This window comes from Carya illinoinensis, chromosome 5, assembly GCF_018687715.1.
Source record: "Carya illinoinensis cultivar Pawnee chromosome 5, C.illinoinensisPawnee_v1, whole genome shotgun sequence".
NCBI classification, from domain to species: Eukaryota; Viridiplantae; Streptophyta; class Magnoliopsida; order Fagales; family Juglandaceae; genus Carya; species Carya illinoinensis.
This window is the reverse complement of record NC_056756.1, coordinates 38,192,451-38,215,309: the sequence shown is the minus strand read 5'-3', so window position 1 is coordinate 38,215,309 and position 22,859 is coordinate 38,192,451. Positions and strand designations below refer to the sequence as shown.

The window sequence follows — 22,859 nt, the reverse complement described above, 5'->3', positions numbered from 1 at the left end:
CTTCTCCAAGAAATTCTATGGCCAACGGAGCTATGTAGAGCTCTCACTCTCCCTCACTCTCCAAGGCCGAAACTAGCTTCAAACGGCCGATCCGCCGCCGTGAGCCACTGTATGGCCACCACCTCGCCACCACAGCTCTACCACATGTTCATCTACCTTTCCCTAGCTTTCCATAAAGTTCTATGGCTTTCATCCACCTCAAGCAAACACCCACCATTCGGATTCACTGTTCACGGCATGATGCCGCCGTGCTCCGCCACGTTTGACCACCACGAGGCCACCATGATCCTTTCCAAGGCCACGCCTAGCTATTCTCAAGCCTGAACCACCACTTTACATGGTGGACAGCCACCGTACGCGGTGTTACCGCCACATACGCTCTTCCGACGCTTAATCATGACGAGCAGCGAATGACGCACGGGTTAGCCCGTCGATGGTATAACCCTCTATCTCTAGTTATTTATGTTTAAAGTAGTTGATTGGTTTCATTTTTGAAATTCTTGGAGATGTTTTAATTTAAGGTAAAAATTTGTGATATAAGTGTTTGGATCTTTTTACAAAAAAGTTTGGTGTTGATTATTAGTTTTTTTTCTAAATGGATGTTTTAAGTATGGTTTTGAACTTAGGATTGGAAGATGTTTGTTGCAAAATTTTGGTTTAAGCGTGAGTTTTGAAGTTGGAAGGAATTGCAACAAAAATCAAGAGAAATGACCTATGGATGTTTCGGCCATAGTGTGTTTTTCATAGTTGTGTTTTGTTTTAAATTTTTCTGAATTGATATTTAAGTTTAGGACAAAATTTACATGAGGAATGTAAATTGTGGAAACTTTTAGAATTAGTATGCAAAATCCTTAAGTTATGGGTAAAACGGTCATTTTCCCACATGTAGAGAGTAAAATGAAAATTTTATTCTTTAGGTTAGTATTTTCCATATTTCAAATTATTAGTGATTTAGTTCTAACTTTTAGAATCACTAATTACAGTTCCTCGTGATCGCACTTGAAGTTTTATAAGAAACGCGGAGATCGAGGTAAGTTAGCTTTTAACTTACTAGCAGTCTATTGTGTATATGTGCTAAGTAAAGGAACTACAGTATATGTATGTGTGTTATCATATATGTCATGCCATGCCAAGTTATCACGTAATTGTCTATTGTACAGAATTTATTCTGTCATCAATTTTTATCTGTTATATAATATATTCTGTTATGTATTACTGTACATTACAAGTACGTCATGTTAAGTATGCCATCTATTACATGTATGTCAAGTCATGTAATATTCACTGTTGCAAGTATGTCATGTTAAATATGTTGTCTATTATATGTTATGCAATGTTACGAAATGTTTCTATCTCAAGTTGGTCATGTATTTCAAGTTATGTTCAAGTTACGTTATGTTACGTCAGGGTTTCAGTCTTTTCGTATTTCAGTCACGTTTCATCTTGATTACTTATGTATAGGGTCACAACAATTATGACGCATACACTACGTGAGACACAACAATTGTGACACGTAGAATATACATGGGGCCACAACAACTGTGGAGTATGTATTTAAGCAGTTTATGATTATGCATTTATACTTTTACTGTCATCCATGCATTATTAGCTTGTGTGGAAGTTTTTTGTTAACTTACTGAGATTTGTAATCAAATCTCCGTTTGGTAGTCTCAACTACCATTTCCCCCGAATGGTAGATCTTGTTACAGGACCTGAAGGAGAATCAGGAGCTGATCAACTAGACACAGTTGACTAAGCGACGGTGCGACATAAATGTTAATATAGTAATTAACGTAAATTACTACTTGTACGATTGAGTTGTATCACTAGTACTTTTTGGATCATAACCATTTTGGACTAGTGTTGTGATCTTAGTTGTTCAATAGATTTTTATGTACGAAGTATGTTTTAAGCATTTGGGATATTTTCAATTTGGTGCATAGTATTGCTAAAGAAAAAAATTATCCGCTGCGAATATTGCATATTGTTAGATGCATGTTAGAAATATTGCATCTTATATGTCATGAACGGGGGCAGGTAACCTTGTGTTGCATGTCTCGACGCTTCAAATGTCCGTCCGATCCCAAACGGAATTTGGGGGCATCACAACTAGACTATTGCAACTGATACACATGGATCTTTTTGGACCAAATAGAGTTGGAAGTCTAGGAGGAAAATATTATGCATTTGTTATTGTTGATGATTTCTCTAGATATACTTGGGTCATCTTTCTTGCTCATAAAGATGAGGCACATAATGCCTTTACCAAGTTATACAAGAGAATTCAAAATGAAAATGGTTATACTATTTTAAGTATCCGAAGTGATAGGGGAAAAGAGTTTGTTAATAAAAATATTGAAACATTTTGTGATGAAAATGGTTTTGTGCATAATTTTTCTGCTCCTCGAACTCCTCAACAAAATGGGGTAGTAGAGAGGAAAAATAGATCTCTTCAAGAGATGGCAAGAACAATGCTCAATGAGAACAACTTGCCTAGTTATTTTTGGGTCGAAGCGGTAAGTACTGCATGTTATGTTATAAATAGAGTTATGCTAAGGTCTAAATTAGATAAAACCCCCTATGAGTTTTGGAATGAGAAAAAGTCCAACATCAGTTACTTTCATATATTTGGATGCAAATGTTTTATTTTGAATGACATGGATAATTTAGGCAAGTTTGATGCAAAATCTGATGAATGTATCTTTCTCGGGTATTCTACTAATAGTAAAACTTATAGAGTATTCAATAAAAAGACTTTGACTGTACAAGAATCTATGCGTGTAGTATTTGATGAATCTAATTCTCCACTCTCCAATAAATCTACTGATGAAGAAACAGGAGGTATAAATAACACGGAAAGTCTCAATCTCAACAAAGAGAAAATAATAGAGGAAGTTCAACATGGAGCCATAAGGAAAGATCATCAAAATTTAATACAAGATGCAACCAAACAGTGGAAATTTGTGAAAGATCATCTAGTAGAACAAATTTTGGGAAAACCTCCACAAGGTGTAAGTACTCGATCATCTCTTAGAAATATTTGCAATCATACTGCTTTTCTATCTCAAATTGAACCCAAAAATATTGATGACGCACTTCTTGATAAATCTTAGATTCTGGCTATGCAAGAAGAGTTGAATCAATTTGAAAGAAATGATGTTTGGACACTTGTTCCTACACCCAAAAATCATACTATTATTAGAACAAAATGGATTTTTAGAAACAAGAAAGATGAGTCCGGAGTTATTACTAGAAATAAGGCTTGACTTGTAGCCCAAGATTTTAATCAAGAAGAAGGAATCGATTATGATGAGACATATGCACCTATCGCAAGATTAGAAACTATTCGAATGTTACTTGCATATGCTTGTTATAAAGATTTCAAACTTTTTCAAATGGATGTTAAAAGTGCTTTCTTAAATGGTTTTATAAATGAAGAGGTATATGTTGAGCAACTTCCAGGTTTTGAAAATCATATTTCGCTAAATCATGTTTTCAAACTCACGAAAGTACTATATGGACTTAAACAAGCTCCTAGAGCTTAGTACAAGAGACTCAGTGGTTTCTTGATTGAAAAAGGTTTTTCAAGAGGAAAAATTGACACAACCCTTTTCATTAAATATGAAAATGATGATATTCTTTTGATTCAGATTTATGTTGATGATATAATATTCGGTGCTACTAATGAAAATATGTGTCAAGTTTTTGCTAAGACTATGCAGGAAGAGTTTGAGATGAGCATGATGGGAGAACTTACATTCTTTCTCGGATTACAAATTAAGCAAGCAAAAAGTTGGACATTCATCAATCAATCAAAATATATTAAGGAATTACTGAAGAAGTTTGGGATGGAAAATACTAAGGAAATTAGAACACCAATGAGCCCATCAACTAAACTTGATAAAGATGAATCCGATAAGCCAGTTGACTCGAAGATATATCGAGATATGATTAGTAGCTTATTATATTTAACAGCCAGTAGACCAGATATTATGTTTAGTGTATGCTTATGTACACGCTTTCAATCATCTCCAAAAGAATCACATTTAATTGCAGTTAAGCGCATTCTTACATATCTTAGTGGTATAATTAACCTAGGGTTATGGTACCCTAAGCACACATCTTTCGATCTAATCAGTTACACAGATGCAGATTATGCTGGCTGTAAAATAGATCGAAAAAGCACTAGTGGAGCATGTCATTTCTTAGGTCATGCACTAGTTTCCTGGTTTAATAAAAAATAAAATTCTGTTGCACTATCTACTGATGAGGCAGAATATGTTGCTGCGAGTAGTTGTTGTGCTCAAGTTCTCTACATGAAGTAACAACTTGAAGATTTTAAACTCATGTATAATCACATTCCAATCAAATGTGATAATACAAGTGCTATAAATCTTTCAAAGAACCCAATACAACATTCTAGAACTAAGCATATTGAAATAAGGTATCATTTTCTTCGAGATCATGTGCAAAAAGGCGATATAATATTAGAGTTCACAAACACACACGATCAGTTAGCAGTTATTTTCACAAAACCTTTACCAGAAGATAGATTATGTATGATCAAAAGAGAAATAGGTATGATGCATGTTATGAATATCTCTTAAAAGATAGACCAGAGTCAATAAAAATAGAAATAGATTTTTTAAATACTTTTACATAAACTTGAGATTCTTAGCCTCATGTTTGAGACACTCATTCTCTTCATACAATATCATGTCATTCTTATCCATGGGAACCAGCAAGCGGAATGAAGAATCTAATAAAGATTTCAACTGTTTATTCTTCTGCCGAATGATTACTTCCCTTGTGTGAGACTCTTGAACAATTCGTTGAAGTATAACAATTTGTTCTTTGAGCTTTTCAACTTCGTGATTTTTGGCTTGTAGCCGCTGAGAAAAAGCAACAATAGAGGAAGAATAGCGAGTTCCAAGACTCACCAAGTCATAAATAGTATCAGAATCTGACTTATTATTAGTCAGATTATTATTGTCTTGTCACAACATGACACCAATGGCAGCTGCAGAAAGAACAGGAGGTTGAGATGCAAAATGCCTCATGGATGGATCTAGAGAAATGTTAGAAGAATGAGCCATTGAGAAAAGAATAGAAGGCTTAAAACGAGAATGTTGAAGGAATGCAGATGAGTTATAGAGATGAGATGAAAACTTGATGCGAATTGGATGAATTTCAGGATTGATTTTATAGAGATAGCATAAAGAATAAGACAAACTATTGTCTCTTCAAATCTTATTTAGTCAAAAGAAATACAAGATATGCTGGACACACATTATCAAAAGTTTTCTTACTAAGTCAGCGAGATTAACAGTAGATTGTCCCTATTTTTCTAGTAAACGATAAACCTCTGCTGTTATCTGCCGATATTGACCTTGTATCTGAACCCTTTCTCGTTCCAGCTCCTCTATTCGTGGTTGCAAATCATGAGCATACCAATCTGTAAATTTTTTCAACTCTTGGTTTTCTTGCTTTAGTCTTTTATTCTCACTATCCTTATTAGCAAGCTTCTGTCGTAACTCAAATATTTGCATGTTAAGATGATCAATCTCACTCACCCTCGCCATTAACCTCCGAGACATGATCGTAACAGAGGCAGCATATTGACTACTGAGCATTCTTGATTCTGTAATAATCTTAGAATCAGCCTTACTAGAAAAACGGTTCTCTACTCCTACCATGGTATTGACGGCCTCAGGAGAGAAGATTGATAATTGCTGCATTAAGGGTTCCTGATTCAAGTCTGGAACATTAGTGGAAGAGAATTGCTCAGCCATTCTATCGTTGTGGAAAAACAGAACTCAAGTCAAGAAGCGATTATTTTTTTTGGCATTCGATAGATGAAAATGATCATTTTTTTATAGCAACTCAGAGCCTTCAATCACATTTGTCAACAACATCAAGCGATTGTTTAAATCTCCAGCCGCACTAAATTCATAGAGTTAGGCCTCGAGACTTTGCAGCATTTATCGGGTCACGAACGGCTCCTTTTTCAACTATCTACAGTGACTATTAAACGCATCGTTTTCTTCAGTCCATTTACTTGCTGCCGATCCTTTTTAATGATGCCAAAAGGGGGAGAAGTTTTAGACTAGAACATTAACATTGTTTAAATTGCTAAACTTGTTATATATGCTTGGAATTATATTTATACTTTTGCTTGAAAAACTAACGCATATTTTCAGGGGGAGCTTAAGTATTAATACAGGTTTCAAGTTCTATCAAGTATTTGTCATCATCAAAAAGGGGGAGATTGTTGAACCTAAGGTTTCAAGTTTCATATGATTATAAATCTACACATGGATTTTGATGATAACAAATGAATTCAAAGAATAAAGGAGTTTCAAGTTCAAGTTGTTCACACAATGGAATCAAGCACATCAAATAACCAAGCATGAGCAAGAAGGAAATAAGTTCACATTAAAGTCATATAGTAATGTTGTAAATCTCTTAAAATTCAAAATTAGGATTAATGCTCAAAATTAATATTTTATCATAAAGCATTAAAATACATTTTCCACATGTGCATGAATATTTTTGAAAATTAACTTTGAAAATATTAAAGATGATTGATTGTCATCTTTCACATTTGCATGTTTTATTTGAATTTTTTCAAAAGTGATTGATGCTTTTTTAGACTTATACAAAAGGTAGATGATTTTGTTTGAAAAATTTGAAAAGTAAAGTGTGCTCATTTTGTCATATACAAAAGTAAAATATTAGGTTTGAATTTTTTGAAAAGGAAAGTGTGCTCATTTTGTCATATGCCAAAAGTAAAAGATTAGGTTTGATTTTTTTGAAAAAAGTGAATGATGTTGTCTTTGACAATTGAAAAAGAAGAACCTTTTATTTGAATTTTTTGAAAAAGTAAATGATGTTGTCTTTGACATGTGAATCTTTTTAAATTTGAATATGAAGTCTCATATGCTTATAAATAGATCATTTGAGAGCTTCACATATACAACACCAAGAGCATACAACATTCATTCAAAGCTTTCATTCTCTCTTCTCTAAGCATTGAGCCTTATCCTTGTTCATTTTGAGAGATATAGTTTGTGCTGTATTGTTCTTATTTCACTCATTGAGGAGTGTTTTCTGATAACCTACCCACTATCAGCTTTTGTATCAGAAAAAGGGTGTGTATAACCCTTGTGCGTGTAGAAAGTATTCTACATGGGGAATAGTTGAATCACCATGGAATGAATTCAAAGAATAAAGGAGTTTCAAATTCAAGTTGTTCACACAATGGAATCAAGCACATCAAAGAACCAAGCATGAGCAAGAAGGAAACAAGTTCACATTAAAATCATAGAGTAATGTTGTAAATCTCTTAAAATTCAAAATTAGGATTAATGCTCAAAATTAATATTTTATCATAAAGCATTAAAATACATTTTCCACATGTGTATGAATATTTTTGAAAATTAACTTTAAAAATATTAAAGATGATTGATTGTCATCTTTCACATGTGCATGTTTTATTTGAATTTTTTCAAAAGTGATTGATGCTTTTTTAGACTTATACAAAAGGTAGATGATTTTGTTTGAAAAATTTGAAAAGTAAAGTGTGCTCATTTTGTCATATACAAAAAGTAAAAGATTAGGTTTGAATTTTTTGAAAAGGAAAGTGTGCTCATTTTGTCATATGCCAAAAGTAAAAGATTAGGTTTGATTTTTTTGAAAAAAGTGAATGATGTTGTCTTTGAGAATTGAAAAAAAAGAACCTTTTATTTGAATTTTTTGAAAAAGTGAATGATGTTGTCTTTGACATGTGAATCTTTTTAAATTTGAATATGAAGTCTCATATGCCTATAAATAGATCATTTGAGAGCTTCACATATGCAACACCAAGAGCATACAACATTCATTCAAAACTTTCATTCTCTCTTCTCTAAGCATTGAGCCTTAATCCTTATTCATTTTGAGAGATATAGTTTGCGTTGTATTGTTCTTATTTCACTCATTGAGGAGTGTTTTCTGATAACCTACCCACTATCAGCTTTTGTATCAGAAAAAAGGTGTGTATAACCCTTGTGCGTGTAGAAAGTATTCTACACTGGGAATAGTTGAATCACCATGTGTAAGGTGATTGCAAGTGGAGAGGGTGTTCTACACGGATCCTTTGTAGCAGTGTTATTCAAAGGTGTAATAGGTTTTAATCTCCACCTGAAGGAGGTTGAATAGTGAATTTGGAAATTTTCAAGGGGTAGCTTGAGGCGAGGACGTAGGCAGTGGGGCCGAACCTCATTAACATACTGAGTTTGCTTCTCTCTTATCCTTACTCTTTATATTTATTGTTATTTCATATTTTATTTATATTTTATATTATATATTTGATTTATAATTATTATTTTTTTAACACAACTCAATTCACCCCCCTCTTGTGTTAGTCATCTGGGCAACATTATATATTAAAAATATTTAAAAATTTTACATGTAAATATTTCGATATAATTCGATCAAAAAAAAAAAAAAAATACACCTCGAGACCAGACTAAAAATCGAATTTCTCATACACCATGGATCAAGACCGACTAACTTGATTTTTAGTCCGGTCATTTTTTTCGATCCCAACCAAAAATCTTTCACCCCTAATAGTTACAAATGAAGGAGTGAATGTATATTTACTTCAAACGGTCACCAAATTAACTTTAATTGGTTTACTGTAGATCATATAATTAATAAATACCATAATGTAAGTTGATGGTATTTCTTTTTAATCAAGGAATTAATTCATTAACCTTATCACAATATAGTTTTCATTATAGTAAATAAATGATAACGCATATTGTAATTTATAACTATTATTTATTAATTATAGTTACATATTATTATTATATAGTATAATATATGTACAATAATTTATATATTATAAGTATATATGCTCATATCATATGCTTGTAATGCACATAATATCGCAACGTATGCTATGATATATTCATAATTTATATTTAATGATAATATAGTATACAACTAGAATTTTTGACTTATTATGCTATCTATCTATATATATTAAATGGTTCGACTTATTATGATTATCTTATGTATTACTCTTTTAATTTATAACTATAAGTTGATTTATTTTATAAAAATTTATATCATAAGAAATTTTTAATCAAAACTATTTGGTTAAATAGTTAAATGGTTAGAATTTTATGTAAACTTAAGATTTCTCATATTAATCAAAAGATAAAACACCTTATTTCTTTTTTTTATTATTAAAAATCAAGTTTGAGCTAGTGCTACTTAAGCTCAATTAGCTCATTTATATTTAGTTGAGCTCGAGCCGAGTCCAAACAACATTAATTGTAACTGAGCTAAATTCGAACAAGAATATTTAAATTTAAATTAAGTTTGAGTGAGTAAATATGCTAATCGAGCTTAAGCACGCTTGTTATAATTTGGTTACCATGAAAGAGAAACTCTTTCATCCAATAGATTTGCAAATACCAATGATAGTCGAGAATTAGATGTAAACCAATTGATAATGGTCATAGGGTGTATTTCAACAACGAGGTTCGGTGTATTAGGTTGATAACAACTTCTTGTGTAAGTCTACCTCTCAAATCTCGGCTCAACATCTACACCTCTATTGTTTCCCATGTTAGATTGAAACAAGCAGCACCTTACATTTGGATTTCGATTTCCTACAATTTTATGATAAAGATAGACATAACATGTGGACCTCACTACATTTAACGCTCGAGTTCAAACTTCACATTGCCCACGGCAACATTTAATGCTCTGAACAGAAAATGGTAAGAAATCTCAATCATTAACTACAGAAATCTCAGATTTTAGTAGGCACTCTTCACATTGTTTACCTTTGGATGTTATTGTTGATACGTTAACTATTTCTTGGGCTAGATATTGGAATAAAGAGTTAATTCGTAATATCTTTCCAGCCTATGTAGCATATCGGATTTTACAGATTCTTTTACACTGTTGGGTAGTTGATCACATTGTATGGGGAGGAAACAAATCAGGTATGTACTTCGTTAAATCTGGCTATAATTTTTCTATGAAAATGGTATATAGAAGGGATCCTGTAGGGTCTTCTCATTCTCATAAGGGTTTGTAGAAGAAATTGTAGAATTTGTCTCTCCCTAATAAAGTAAAAACTTTACATGGAGGGCCTGCACTAATAGTTTGCCTGCTAAGGCTAATTTGCTGAAAATGGGTGTAGTAGAAAATGGAGTGTGTGATTTTTGTCACGTGAAGGTTGAGGATGTCACTCATATATTGTGTTTGTGTTCTAATTTTTCTTAAATGTGGAGATCAAGATGCCAAGTTATTTTGCCTTTCTTGAGTACTGGACATTGGCTTGAAATGTTAGTATGGAAGAATATGGAAACTTATTTGTTTTTGATTTCTTTGTTTTTAACAATCTGCTGGGGTGTGTGGAGATATAGAAACTTGTGTTTGTTTGATAAAGCTAACAGTTTAGTCTTAGATGTTGTGGATCAGTGTTGTGAGTATGTAAACAGTTTCAATGCTATCAAAGCATCTTCTCAAATTGTGAAAATGGAAAAAGTGCTTAAGTGGGTTCCACCTCCTATTGGTAAGGTAAAATTGAATTTTGATGGAGTTTTGTTTAGGGATGAAGGTAAGGCTGGGGTGGGAATCATACTTAGAAACCACATGGGACATGTGCTTTTTGCTTTAAGCCGAAAGGAAGAGGGTGTTTTTGAAGTGGATGAAATTGAATCTTTGGCAGTCTTGAGAGGCTTGCAAATGGTTTTTGGTATGGGTTTCTATGGTATTATTATAGAAGGGGATTCCTTGACAGTTGTTGAAGATATCAAGAAAGGGAACGCCTCTTTAGCATCACATGGGCCTATTATTTTGGAAATTGTTCAACTACTACACTTGTTATTAGATTATGAAATCTCACATGTGGGAAGACAAGGCAATGAAGCTGCACATATGTTGGCAAGATTTGCTCGGAACATTGATGATTCTCTGCAGTGGTGGAATAGCTGTCCAGATTTTATTCTTAATCAAGTAGTTCTTGATGCTGAAAATTAATTGCTGTTTGGATTACTAGTATTTCAGTTTTATGGGTTGTAAATGGTTTTACTGCTTTGTATCTTGTACTGGATATTTATTTCCTTGAGGAATGAGGTATATGTCAGTTATCAGGAAAAAAAAAAAAAAAACTACAGATGTTAGCAGCTTAAGTTGGTAATCATTCATTTAATACAGACAGAGTAACTGAGCAAGTTTAGTCCAACTTGGTCGTTTACAGTGTCAATGACCAGTGCTTCCCTCCCACTTGAGATCATTTACATGCAAATTCTGTGGCAGCTTTGGTACACTAATTCAAAATGCTGCATTATTATACTTAAATTGAAACAGACTATCATTCCTATGCTTGTCTAACACTCGTGTCAGATCATCCCATTTATCCTTTCTCTCTCAGTCGCAAAGAAATTTTACCTGGATGGAAAGAAGTTCATGCAGATGGGAGGATGTATCTTGGCCAAAGCAAGGATTGATGAAGGGAGAATCCATAATCCATCTCCACATATCAAACCAGAGGCAACTGCAGGAACCATCAAACTGGCCTGCCTGTCATTTAGCTTGTGCCATGTAAACACAATCAAACTCCCCATACACATATCAATTGCAAAGTAAGCACCAACAAGGAAAGGCACAGCCATGGCCATTGGAAGAGGAACCCATTTCCCAATACCCTTGGGGTTAAGATCTCTCAGCAAGTTGGCTGCTATGGCAAAGGCAAAAAACGCATAGCAGAGTTGCAAGCAATGATGGGGTAGGGCAGAGAAGCCTTCAACACCTAGAATTGCCATGTTCCGGTAAATGATGGCATAAGGGGCTTTGTATTCTCCATGTGGGTTCCCAACATCAAAAGCCTTGTAGAATAGAAAGAAAGTGAGAGGAGCTACCACACAGCCTATTGCTGTCCCAATAGCCTGGCTTACAAGCATTGATCGAGGGGAAGTGAAAGTGAGATGACCAGTCTTGAAATCGTGCATCAAATCAGAAGAGATGGAAACTATGGATTTAATTAAACCACAGCCAACAAGTCCTGCAACCACGCCATTGTTTTTTCCACTCAAGGCAGCAAGCACAAAAAGAGCCACTTTGCCATAATTGTACGCCATGTTCATGTCAGTTAAACCCGCACCATAAGCATTGCAGAAGCTAAGAGAGGGTGCAAGAACATAGGCAACAACTACGTAATACCACTTCAACTCAGGGAACATGAGTGGAATCGCAATGATGGATACAATGGAGAAGAGTATGTACCCTGTACATGCCACCCATATGGGAATGCTCTCTCTTATGAATACCTCGTTTCGTCGCAGATCATCAAGAGGCTGATTCTGGTTATCCGGAGCTGCTGTGGTAAAAAAGGAAACCAATTAAGGGTACAGAAGAATAAAGACATCAATTTCAGCATGTCAACATCCCATAAGTGCCCGCATACATGATTTAAGTTTCTTCTTGTTCACTTCTGCATGGATATTTGTGGCAGTGAAGTATAGTATCTTGAGAAAATTGTAAAGCCCATCTCCCAGGATCAGGGAAATGGAAATAAAAACCTGCAGCAGACAAGAGGATATTCTAAGACTGGAATTATCAAACTTTATAACCACTCCAAAACGTAATTCATAGTTCAGCTCAAGAAATGGCCTTAATAGTCCAGACTTCAGACCTTGTAACCATTAAGACTCTTCATACTGCTTTCCGATAAAGTTTCAGGGTACCAATCCCCTTTTAGCCCCCTTATCAGTGGCCACATTACTCCCCAAGAGAGCACGGCACCAAGAAGTACAGACAAGTTCACGAGATGGGAACAGATCATTCCCGCTCCAATATAGGTCATACTGAAATCGAAGTAAAATCTGCAAAATTCAACCTGTTTAATCAATGACACAGTAAAGACCACTTTTGGATAAGGCTACAAAGGGCAGAGAAAAGATGTGAAGTACACACGAGTTCTTCCGAGCTTCCAATCCAAATGTAGGAAACTGAGCAAATCCGCATTGCTCTCCACCAGAATAGAACCATTGAAAGAAAGCCCATACAAAACTAAATGAAAAGAACTTTGTGAACCCACGAACTTGCTTCCTGCAAGTAGGATTTGAGTTTGTAAGAAATGTTTCTTACTCAAATTGTTTTGGTTTCATTGGAAAGACAATAGTCCTAAATGGACATACGTACTTCGCCATCTCGTCTCCTTTTGGAGTATGGAACCCGTTGATGAGAATTGCAGTAGCAGTTCCACTTGGATAAGTTAATTTGTAGTCAATTATCATGATCTGTAAAAGAACACAACCACTTCAAGTACCACAAGGACAAAACTCTCCTAAAACTAACTAATTCATAACGAAAGTAACCTGACAGAAGTAATCACAAAAAGCAAACCTTTCTGATAGGAACCAATGCCAACAGCCCAACAAAGCTGCTTACAAAAAGGAAACCAGTCATCCAACCAATCCCAGGCTCCTTGGTGCTCCCAGGAGTATTCCCCTCGGTATCAACCCCTGCTTGTTCATATGTCTTTGTATTCAAACCCAACAGATAAGACCCAAAACCACCTGCAATCCCATAAGTGGCTAAGATTATAACTTATGCAATAGTATGTTGTAAAATATTAGAAATTTAACAGAAGGAGAAACCTTTTTTACTGCCAAAAAATATCAAAATCTCTAACCTCCAACAGCAATGCTATAACATGCCACTGCACAAGTCTGAATTATGGTATTTTCCTGTCGAGTGAATGGAATTGATACAATTCCTGCTTTCTCGAGCAGTGCAGTCCATGTCCTGATGAAGACAAAGGCAAGGAGAGCAGCCGAGACATTGAGGTTGGGGACTAGCCCAGTAGTGAGATTAAGCTTCATCACTATCACACTGTAAATGATTCCGATAACTAAGCTAGCTAGAAGTCCTCGAATTGTTATCTGTCTCTTCCAGGGTGTGACTCTCTTCAAGTCCTCTGGCTCTTCTTGAATCTGCTCGATGTCCTCTCTCTCAGAATTCCCGATCTCATTCAACTCTTTTTCTTGCATGTTCCCGATTTGAATGATCAAAATCTCCGCCTAATCCAATGCAATCAATAACCCCAAGTAGATGAGAAAACGATAAATAATAGCATACCCTGTAAAACCAATAAGAATCAGCTTACCTCAGTTTTTTTCCTCCTTTTCTCCTTTGCTCAGATACACAAAGTCAGAACTCTGGCAAGGCAAGCCTATAAATTCTCAAGATTCTTTCTTGGAATTATACATCAATATATTTGAAGGAATTTTCACGGAACAGAAAAACCCAAATGAGTTTTTGTCACCTTCTTCATTCTATCCTCCTAAACAGGCCCACGTGCCATGAGAACTCAGAAACTACCATATGGGTGGGTATTCGAGGACCTGTTGGTTGACTCGCAGAAACCTTCCAAAGAACGATTTAACAGCAACAAAACCCAATTGGGTCCTCAAATGTAATCACAGGAATATTAATAGGCACCACACGACAACCGTGAAAATTAACCACACAAATTCCCAGATGGGTCTCTCAAATTTAGCCGAGGAATCAACTCAGAGCAAGTTTACGCAATACACATTAGGAATAAAATCCCGTATTTATTGATGCCTTTAGTACCACTAAAAGCCATTCATAGAAGAGTGAGAACACACGCACAAAATCATTCCAAGAGCAGATCTCTTTGCATGTACTACATTGTAGTACATAGCAACGTGTGTAGTACACTCATCAACTTTCCAACTACAGCTCGATTGCGTTTGAACACATGTTCGGCTGCAAAGGTTGATCTCGCCGTTGACTTATCTGCCTATGACTATTAAAGTCTATTCTGGAGAGAGAGAGAGAGAGAGAGAGAGAGAGAGAGAGAGGTGGGTGCGATAGGTATTGAAGTGGTTGAAGGATGGAGTTCAGTCAGCGGTTCTTTCAAACTTTCTACTTTTCCATGCGTGTGGCGTGGTGGAGAGCATCAAACATGCAAGGAATGAGCAGGAGGAACTCCTTGAACTCTTTCAAAGGTCAACATCCGCACGTACAAAAGCATTAGGAGAGAGAACGATTAAAATACATGGATTGCTGTGTTATGAGAGAAGTGAGGTGGATGTCTTGTGATAGACCGGTAGCCCGAGGAAAAAGGTTGTGGAAGTGGTGCTTTGATTCGCTCTTTTTTAACTCTTCCTTAAGATCCAAACGGTGTATATCCAAAGATAGGGTAGTGATCACTGCCCATTTATTATTAGAAATTTTTTATTATTTTTTTAAGTATTTTTTTAACATCTTTAATCATTAAAAAATTAAAAAAATGTATAATTTTATTAATAATCACTTTCTTAATAATTAAATAAAATAAAAAATAATAATAAAAGGGTAGGACCCAATCATTTTTCATCCAAAGAAATGGTGACCTCATACGTCACACCCCTATCAAGCGGGATCCACAGGACTCCAAAGCTACGAGAATACAGCGTGGGAACAACGCTCTTTGGATGAGAGTGGGCCATGTACCGGAATTATGCTGTTGTGGGGGTGAGAATTTCATTTCATTTTCAATCTTTCAGCCACTTTGGCCTCCGGAATCAGGTCAAGGATGTAACAAGCTGCAATTCTGGACTTTTAAAATGTGTCTGCTTTTAGAAAGGTATGTAAGGTAGAGTTGATGTAAGCCTTTTTGATTGGGTGTTGGGATTACATTTTGGAAAAATCTAATTATAAATATAATTATGTAAAAAATATGTATATTAATTTATTGTAATTAGTTAAAAAATAAATTTTATTAAAAATAACATTAATTTAAATTTTAAATATAAAAAAATTAATATTAATATACAAATTAATACATAATTTTACTTATATATAACAAAATTCGTACCTAATGTTGCAACTTGCTTATGCAGACAATTCAATGAAGGCAATATATAATATATTTCTTTCTTTTTAAATCATTAAGATATAAAACACTATGATGCCAACTGGAGCTTCATTTTACCGCTGTTTTTTGTTTAAATAATTAAAAGAATGATTTTAAATATTGATTTTTTTATAAAAAAAAATTAATAATAATTGGATAGCACGCCCACCAGTATGACCAGGCGGCATAATAGCCGCACCCTAAAATACAAAGATGTCAAATGATTGTCATCAACTCGAGTGTACATATAATGCCAATTGCCATTTTGTATATACGAGGCTATTTTTCTTGAATTTATTACAATGTTTATCATCATCATACAGGAGATAGATACATCCGTCTTGATTGGTGGGGTTATAGAAATTTAGATATTCTTGAAGGAATACATAACATCAGATTAATGGAAGAGGTAAACAACATAAGTATGATTGATTACTTAGAAGATGATACAGATTCATTTAACTATGAATGCTTTTCAAAAATAAAAAAATAATAAAAATTCTATATATTGTTATTTTTATATATTTTTTATGTATTCTATTAATGTAATTGATTGCGTCATTTTTTTAATATAAAATAATTATTTTATAAAATTTAAATCTTATAAATTAATTATGTTTCGTGTATGATGAATAGTGTGACGCTTCCAAATCTCACGTACGGATACGTGGAAATCAAGACGTCGGAATGATGACAACACGGATCACCACCCTATCGCCAAGTATCAAGTGTGTGTACATGCAACAAGTGTACAATAAAAAAAACACGCAGCGGATAATAAAAGTCTTATAACTAAGTACCAGAATTTTTGTTTAACGCAAACCCGTTTAAAACATACATAATAAAATATTACAAGTCATAAATATCGTTTCAAAACCAAACTACAAGGCATAAAAACTCCGAATCAAAACTCTGGCGGAGCTGCCTCCTCGGGCTCAGCCTCCTCCTCTTCCTCCACATTTGCAACAAAGTCTACGGTACCAAAATGGTGCCACAGGTAAGTAAAGATCCAAACGCCACAAGATAAAAACATATTAAACTCAACAATATACATAAAAGAATGCTAAATGCACATATCTCATAAATCCACATTTTTCCACACACGCCAAAATCTCATTTTGGTCCAAAACATATCTGTTAAACAAATCCTTACCATTATTCCAGATAATGGCCCAAATCAAGAAAACCACAATTTTTTCCAGAAAATGGATCATAAACCTCAAACATAACCTGGCCATTTTCCTAAATGGCCCGTATCTAATATCCAAAACTCGTTTCAATTTATTGCATGCACCATGATCTCCTCTGGAGATCATCCGCACACTCTGGCTCCTATGTCACACTGCAGGTAACGACTACGCATGTGACATCTAAACGAGCGATGCCCAGTTTATGGACCACGGAGTCGACATGACAGCGTTACCATATCGTGCGATCCGGTCGTCTCCCAGCGACAACCCAAGGGATGTCATTCAGTATTATCCACTCTCGAGTGACCAGAGGAGCTCTACCGAGATAATACCTCATCCCGACTTGGGGTCGTGATATACACGCACCCGAAAATCCATTTACGTAAATAAAACCAGTTTTTCTCAATTTAATACATGCACATGAATGCACATCTCTTGACACAAATCATCCAACAAATAACAATATCAACAATAACAAACAACTCCGTCCTCAAATCCATCCAACTCCCGACTCCTCGGACTCAGTCCGGAATTAACCAACCAGTCAATGAATTTATTGTAAAAGTAATAATATATTTAAATCTAAAATAGAGTTTTGAAAATACTTACAGCGCTATATAATAATTTTCGAAGGATCAAGGAGCTGCAAACGGAGGAGAAAAAGTAACGTAACAGTGTAAAATACACTATGGCTGTGGATTGTAAAATACCCACTTTCGAACGGAAACAAACCAAGACTTGGGATTGATAGGGAATGGCCTAAAGGTATTTATGGAGTTAGTGGAAGTAAGAGTTGGCTGTGGGTGGCGGTGGAAGGCCAAAAAGCCCAAAACGGAAAGTGGGTTGGTTGAGCTTTACCGATGACGGATCGGAGCTGGGGTTGGGTGGATTAGGTAGCTGAGATGCCGATGATGATGTGGTGAAGAAGTAGTGGCCAACGATAAAGGCACAGCGGCGCGAGGAGCACAAAACCGTGCGGCTTGGGTGGTGTTTGTGGTGGTTAACGGTGGCATTTGGGGGGTTGAAAATGGAGGGGTGAGGTCGCCAGTGGGTGGGGAAGAAAATGGAGGCAATGGCGACAGCAAAGGGTGGCGAACGGCGGAGCTGGAAGGAAAGAGTGCCGCGACTACCAGCCGTGTGTGGTGGTTAACGGCTGCATGGGCTGGCCTGAAAATTGAAGGAGGTGATCACCGGCCGGAGGGGAGTCGACCGGTGGGGGCTGTGCACTGCATGGCGGCGGGACGACGGTGAACTGGGGGGTGGAAGAAACAGATGGAAAAGGGGGGGCTGGGTCGTGCGCACGGAGAAACGGAGAGGAAAAAGAAAGAAAGAAAATATAAAGAAAAAGAAAAGAGGAAAAAGAAAAAAAAAAGATGGGGAAAAGAAATGAGGTTCAATCCTCACCTCTAGAGTTTAGAAACTGATCCGACGAAAACAATTTTAAAAGCTATAAAACGATTAAAATAATTTAAACACCACGTCAAGTTAAAATATAATAAATAACTAATAAAAACAACAACATAATTTTAAATCAAAAAACAAACTAAAATAAATTACACAGCAATTTAATCTCAAAACGATAATTAATATTAAGAAAGCTTTACAAAACAAATATTACACAACTAAATAAATCTAATTAAAATACAATAATTTAAAATAAAATAACTAATATTTTAATTAAATTAAAATATTTCTTCAGTGAAAATATACGTAAAAAGGAAATATCACAAATAGTATATAAATTTTCAAGTAGAATTATTTGTTGATTAGAGTAGTGTTATTTGAACTTTAACCACTACCTTTAAGAATATAGGCCTAAATGTCCTTTGATAAAGGGAATTGGAGGATCATTTTAAATCCCATAAATTTAAAAGAATTTGGGGTTCGTAAAGTAGCATTAAAATCACATTAAACCAAAACCACTCACCCATGGTAGGCTTGTCACCTAAGAAAGAGAGAGGATTGCTGGAAGTAGTACAACATTAGGCAGTACAAGATCAACAGAGTGCGTACTACAGTCGTTTATCAAGTTTCGAACCAACTACAGTTCCAAATTCCAATGCATTTGAACACATGTACTTGGACTACAAATTAAGGCACATACCACATCTCCTCTTGCTTCTTCGGCTGACTCACATCTCTATCTTTATCCCCATAGAGAAAAAGGAGAAAGTGAGAGAAGTGATGGGTAGAGGTAGTGGTAGGAGACGGAAGTTCAGTCTCGCACTTATCCTTAGCTAAGTGCTTTCAAGAATATATATATCAAGAGGAAGAAGAACAACTCACTCCTTTGAGCCGTCAACATTCGCACAAAAACGCATCATATCTATTTGATTGCTGGTCTTTGAGGGTACCCAAGTAGATGTATGGTGGGCACAACCACTTGACAATATATAATAACAATAGACTAGTGGGTGGATAGATTTTTTTCCACAAATTTAAAAAACTCAAATCTATATATAATATCTTTTTTAAGAGAGTTTTGGTACATACAAATATAAATAAAGTCGCGTATTAATTTACGTATTAATATTTAAAATTTAAATTAGCACTGTTTTTAATAAAATTTATTTTTTAACTAATCACATTAAATTAATGCACATATTAATACGTAGTTGTGCTTACAACTAGATTTTTTTAAAAAATAAATTATTGTAAAATTTGCAAGCTGACATGATTAGATTTGATATATTAGATGAAAATTTTATTTTTGTAAATCAAACGTTTTTCTTATTTAATTTGAATAAAAAATAAACATTAAAATATATGGTGACTTTTTCTTGCCTAAAATGTACATACGGTAGAAGGCTGATGTAATTGCAAAATTTATTAATGGGGGGTTGCTTTTAGAGTTTTTCTTTTTTTCCTTTTTTTTAACACGTGGAGGAAGATTTGATCATTAGTTCTCTCGTTGAGAAATCAAGGTTGCTTTTAGAGTTAGACCTTACATATGCAGTGAGAAAAAGTATGCATTAATTCCTAGAAATAATATTTATAATTTTAGAATGGGTAAGCGTTGCATAATTATAGAAAAAAATATAAAATTTATATAAAAAAAAAATTAATTTTTTAATAATAAATATTATTATTTTTAAATAGTTAGATAACACTTATACACTTGCGATTTTCCGTGAGATTATACAGACTTTCATATTACTTATCATTGGGTAACCACAAAGTGGAGTGTACAGAAATAGAATCACGCGTGATGGATGGAATTCAAGAAGTTTTGTCCTTTGTGTCCGATTTATGATGAAAAAATATATCAAAAGTTATATGTATAATCATTTTTATTATTTTCTTATACACTTTATTGATGTGATTAGTTATGTATTAAAAAAATTAATCCAATCAATCATATTAGTAGAGTGCATAAAGAATATGTAAAAATAACTGTATGTAATATTATTAAAAAAAAAAAAGCTGGTCTACCACCCCACTTGTATCGCTATAGTGTACCACTAAGTAATTTTTTTTTGCTTAGTGATTAAGGAAGTGATTTTAAGTATATTGATATATTTTTTTATTTAATGATTAAAAAAGTGATTAAAAAATATTAAAAAAAATTAAAAAAAAAACAACTAGACGGCATGCCCAGCCGTATTGTTGGGGTCTTCGGTCAAACCCCCAAATACTAAGGGTTCTATCCTCTCCTTGTTGCTCCTCAAGTGATCGATAGAACTCATTTTCTTGGTGTAGATCACGTGTAGTCCAAAGGGAGCTTGGGTGAGATGAGGCTAGGGTTCAATGGTGGGAAGTATAGATGGTGTTTGGACTAGGTGATCTCGAGTTGGGTGATGATGGTGCACATAAATGTGCCTCTTGAGATACTAGGCATCACTTGTGTGCTAAGGTTTAATGACGAGTGATTTTGGCTAGGTTTTATGAAGAGTTCGAGCTAATGGGGTACACGGTTAGGGCAAAGGTGACTTGTAGAGATCTTAAGATGTAGGAATTGGAAAAATTCCTAAAATGTAGGAATTAAGATCTTGAGATCTAGATTGACAAAGGCTGGCCGAAATTAAATGGGATGGATAAGGGGCTGATTTGTTTTGGTGGAAAATGGAATTTGAGTGAGTCAATCAATGAATGATGACCAATCAAATTATGGATAGAAAATGGAAATGAGAGAAATTAAGATATAGGGTTTCGACCAAGCCAAGGATGCTATGGCCGAATTCCTTAAGGTTAAAACTGACTTGTTTGGTTATGGAGATATGGGAGTGGCGTGTAAGGCTTGATGTAAGGCTAGCGTTTTGTGGTTTATGACAATTGAAGTTGGCATGTAGGGCAAATGAAGGGCTGGGCGAAATGCTTGTTTGGGTAATGGGAAACTTAAAGAAATTTCAAGGAAATCTTATGAACATGTGAGAAAACACATGAATACAAGAGATCTTGCAATTCACAACACAAACTGAAATTCTCAATGAAGGATTCGGCCTCTCCACTCCAAATCAATAAAAGAAAAAAAAAAAAAGAACAAATGAACCAAATAATCTTTGATTCACTAATTGCACAAAGAATTAAAAGGAAACCTCAAATATATTAAAAGATAAATAGAATCACACTTATTCACGAATTGCAAGGTGTGATCCTTCTCCTTGGGGATTCACGAATTGCATCCCAAAAGAGTCCAAGTGCAAAGCACCGAAAATGATAAATCTGAGCACTATGGCTGGCCTAGCCAATCTTCCAAATGACAAAAGATCCTAATGAAATATCTAAAGATCCTATTTATAGAGTTTACAAAGTGGAAACCTCCAAAAGGTCTATAGGCAAATTAAAATAAATAAAAAAGCAAATGAATAATAATTAACAAGTAATTAAATAAAATAAATAATTAACCCATGGTGGTTGTGGCATGCATGGCCCATGGTGGGCTATGGTGGTGCATGACCCATAGTTGGGCTAGTCCTGGTCCGGTCTGTGGCTCGCTGCATAGCATGGCATGGTGCCATGCATTGGTCTGGTGGTGGGCACAACATGGCGCTGTGCGTGGCTTGCCGATAGCGGGTATAGCATAGTGCCAAGCCTAGGCCTGAAGGTGGGCACAAGGTGATGCCGTGCTGCTGTTGTGGTGCCCAGTCAAGTGGCTTGGGTAGTGGTCCTGCATGGCCCGGGTTTGTGACCTGGGCGATGGGCATACATGACCCAAACTGACGGTCTGGGCTTTGGATTGCAAGGCACGGGCTGGAGTCGTGCACTGGATGGCGACTAGCCTCGCTAAGTGATGTTGGAGCACGCATGCTTGCGCGCAGGCGCACACTCAAGGGTACGTGCAAGTTTGCACACATGGTTTGCGCGCGACTAATAGCCTCCATGGATGCTCGCTGCCTGTCATGGTCTGAGCCAAAGCATGCAAGCAGGCTAGCCATGTGACTGTCTTGACCCTGCAACAGCTATGTCGAGGTGTGATCCTGAACAATTCTCTTGAAGGTTGTGACATGTATGCTCCAGGTGGCATAGTAGCTGCACCCTTACTCAAAATATATAGATACTAGATAGGTGAAACGACGTGAATTTATCTTTGACTGAGTTTGATCTCAAGAGAGAGGAGCCATAAATTTTATTTTGGGCCTGGGCCTTGGAAGCTATTATGGAACCTGGGCTCTCCACGTGCCATTCCCCCAAGCAACTCGACTCTGTAATTCCAGCAGAATTAGCCAGGTCCACCCACAATCAAGCCCAAACCCACCATTCATTCTAACATACCGACAACCGTCCGTTTAGGGCATTAT

At 35.5% G+C, this 22,859-nt stretch overlaps 1 protein-coding gene across 2 annotated transcripts; it reads right to left on the bottom strand.

Annotated features, from left to right (window-relative positions):
* Positions 1 to 11,183: 11,183 nt before the first annotated feature.
* LOC122311387 (metal-nicotianamine transporter YSL3-like) lies at positions 11,184 to 14,779 on the bottom strand. Of its 2 annotated transcripts, none has more exons than XM_043125935.1 (8): positions 14,174 to 14,779; positions 13,700 to 14,087; positions 13,411 to 13,583; positions 13,207 to 13,304; positions 12,979 to 13,113; positions 12,698 to 12,887; positions 12,470 to 12,584; positions 11,184 to 12,379 (listed from the first exon to the last, which is right to left on the bottom strand). In XM_043125935.1, exons 2-8 carry the CDS (start codon positions 14,055 to 14,057, stop codon positions 11,451 to 11,453), a joined length of 1,998 nt encoding a protein of 665 aa, XP_042981869.1. In that variant the 5' UTR covers positions 14,058 to 14,087; positions 14,174 to 14,779; the 3' UTR covers positions 11,184 to 11,450. The 2 variants fall into 2 exon arrangements, with proteins under 2 accessions (XP_042981869.1, XP_042981868.1); XM_043125934.1 differs by having other exon boundaries at positions 11,184 to 12,382; positions 14,174 to 14,774.
* Positions 14,780 to 22,859: the final 8,080 nt, after the last annotated feature.

Bases quoted from the DNA above. Each gene is read 5' to 3' on its own strand.
- LOC122311387 (XM_043125934.1), bottom strand. From the start codon at position 14,057: ATGCAAGAAAAAGAGTTGAATGAGATCGGGAATTCTGAGAGAGAGGAC. The intron at 13,305-13,410 runs GTTTGCTTTTTG...GTTCTTTTACAG, and splicing joins CATTGGTTCCTATCAGAAAG to ATCATGATAATTGACTACAA. The intron at 12,888-12,978 runs GTGTGTACTTCA...TGAATTTTGCAG, and splicing joins TTGGAAGCTCGGAAGAACTC to ATTTTACTTCGATTTCAGTA.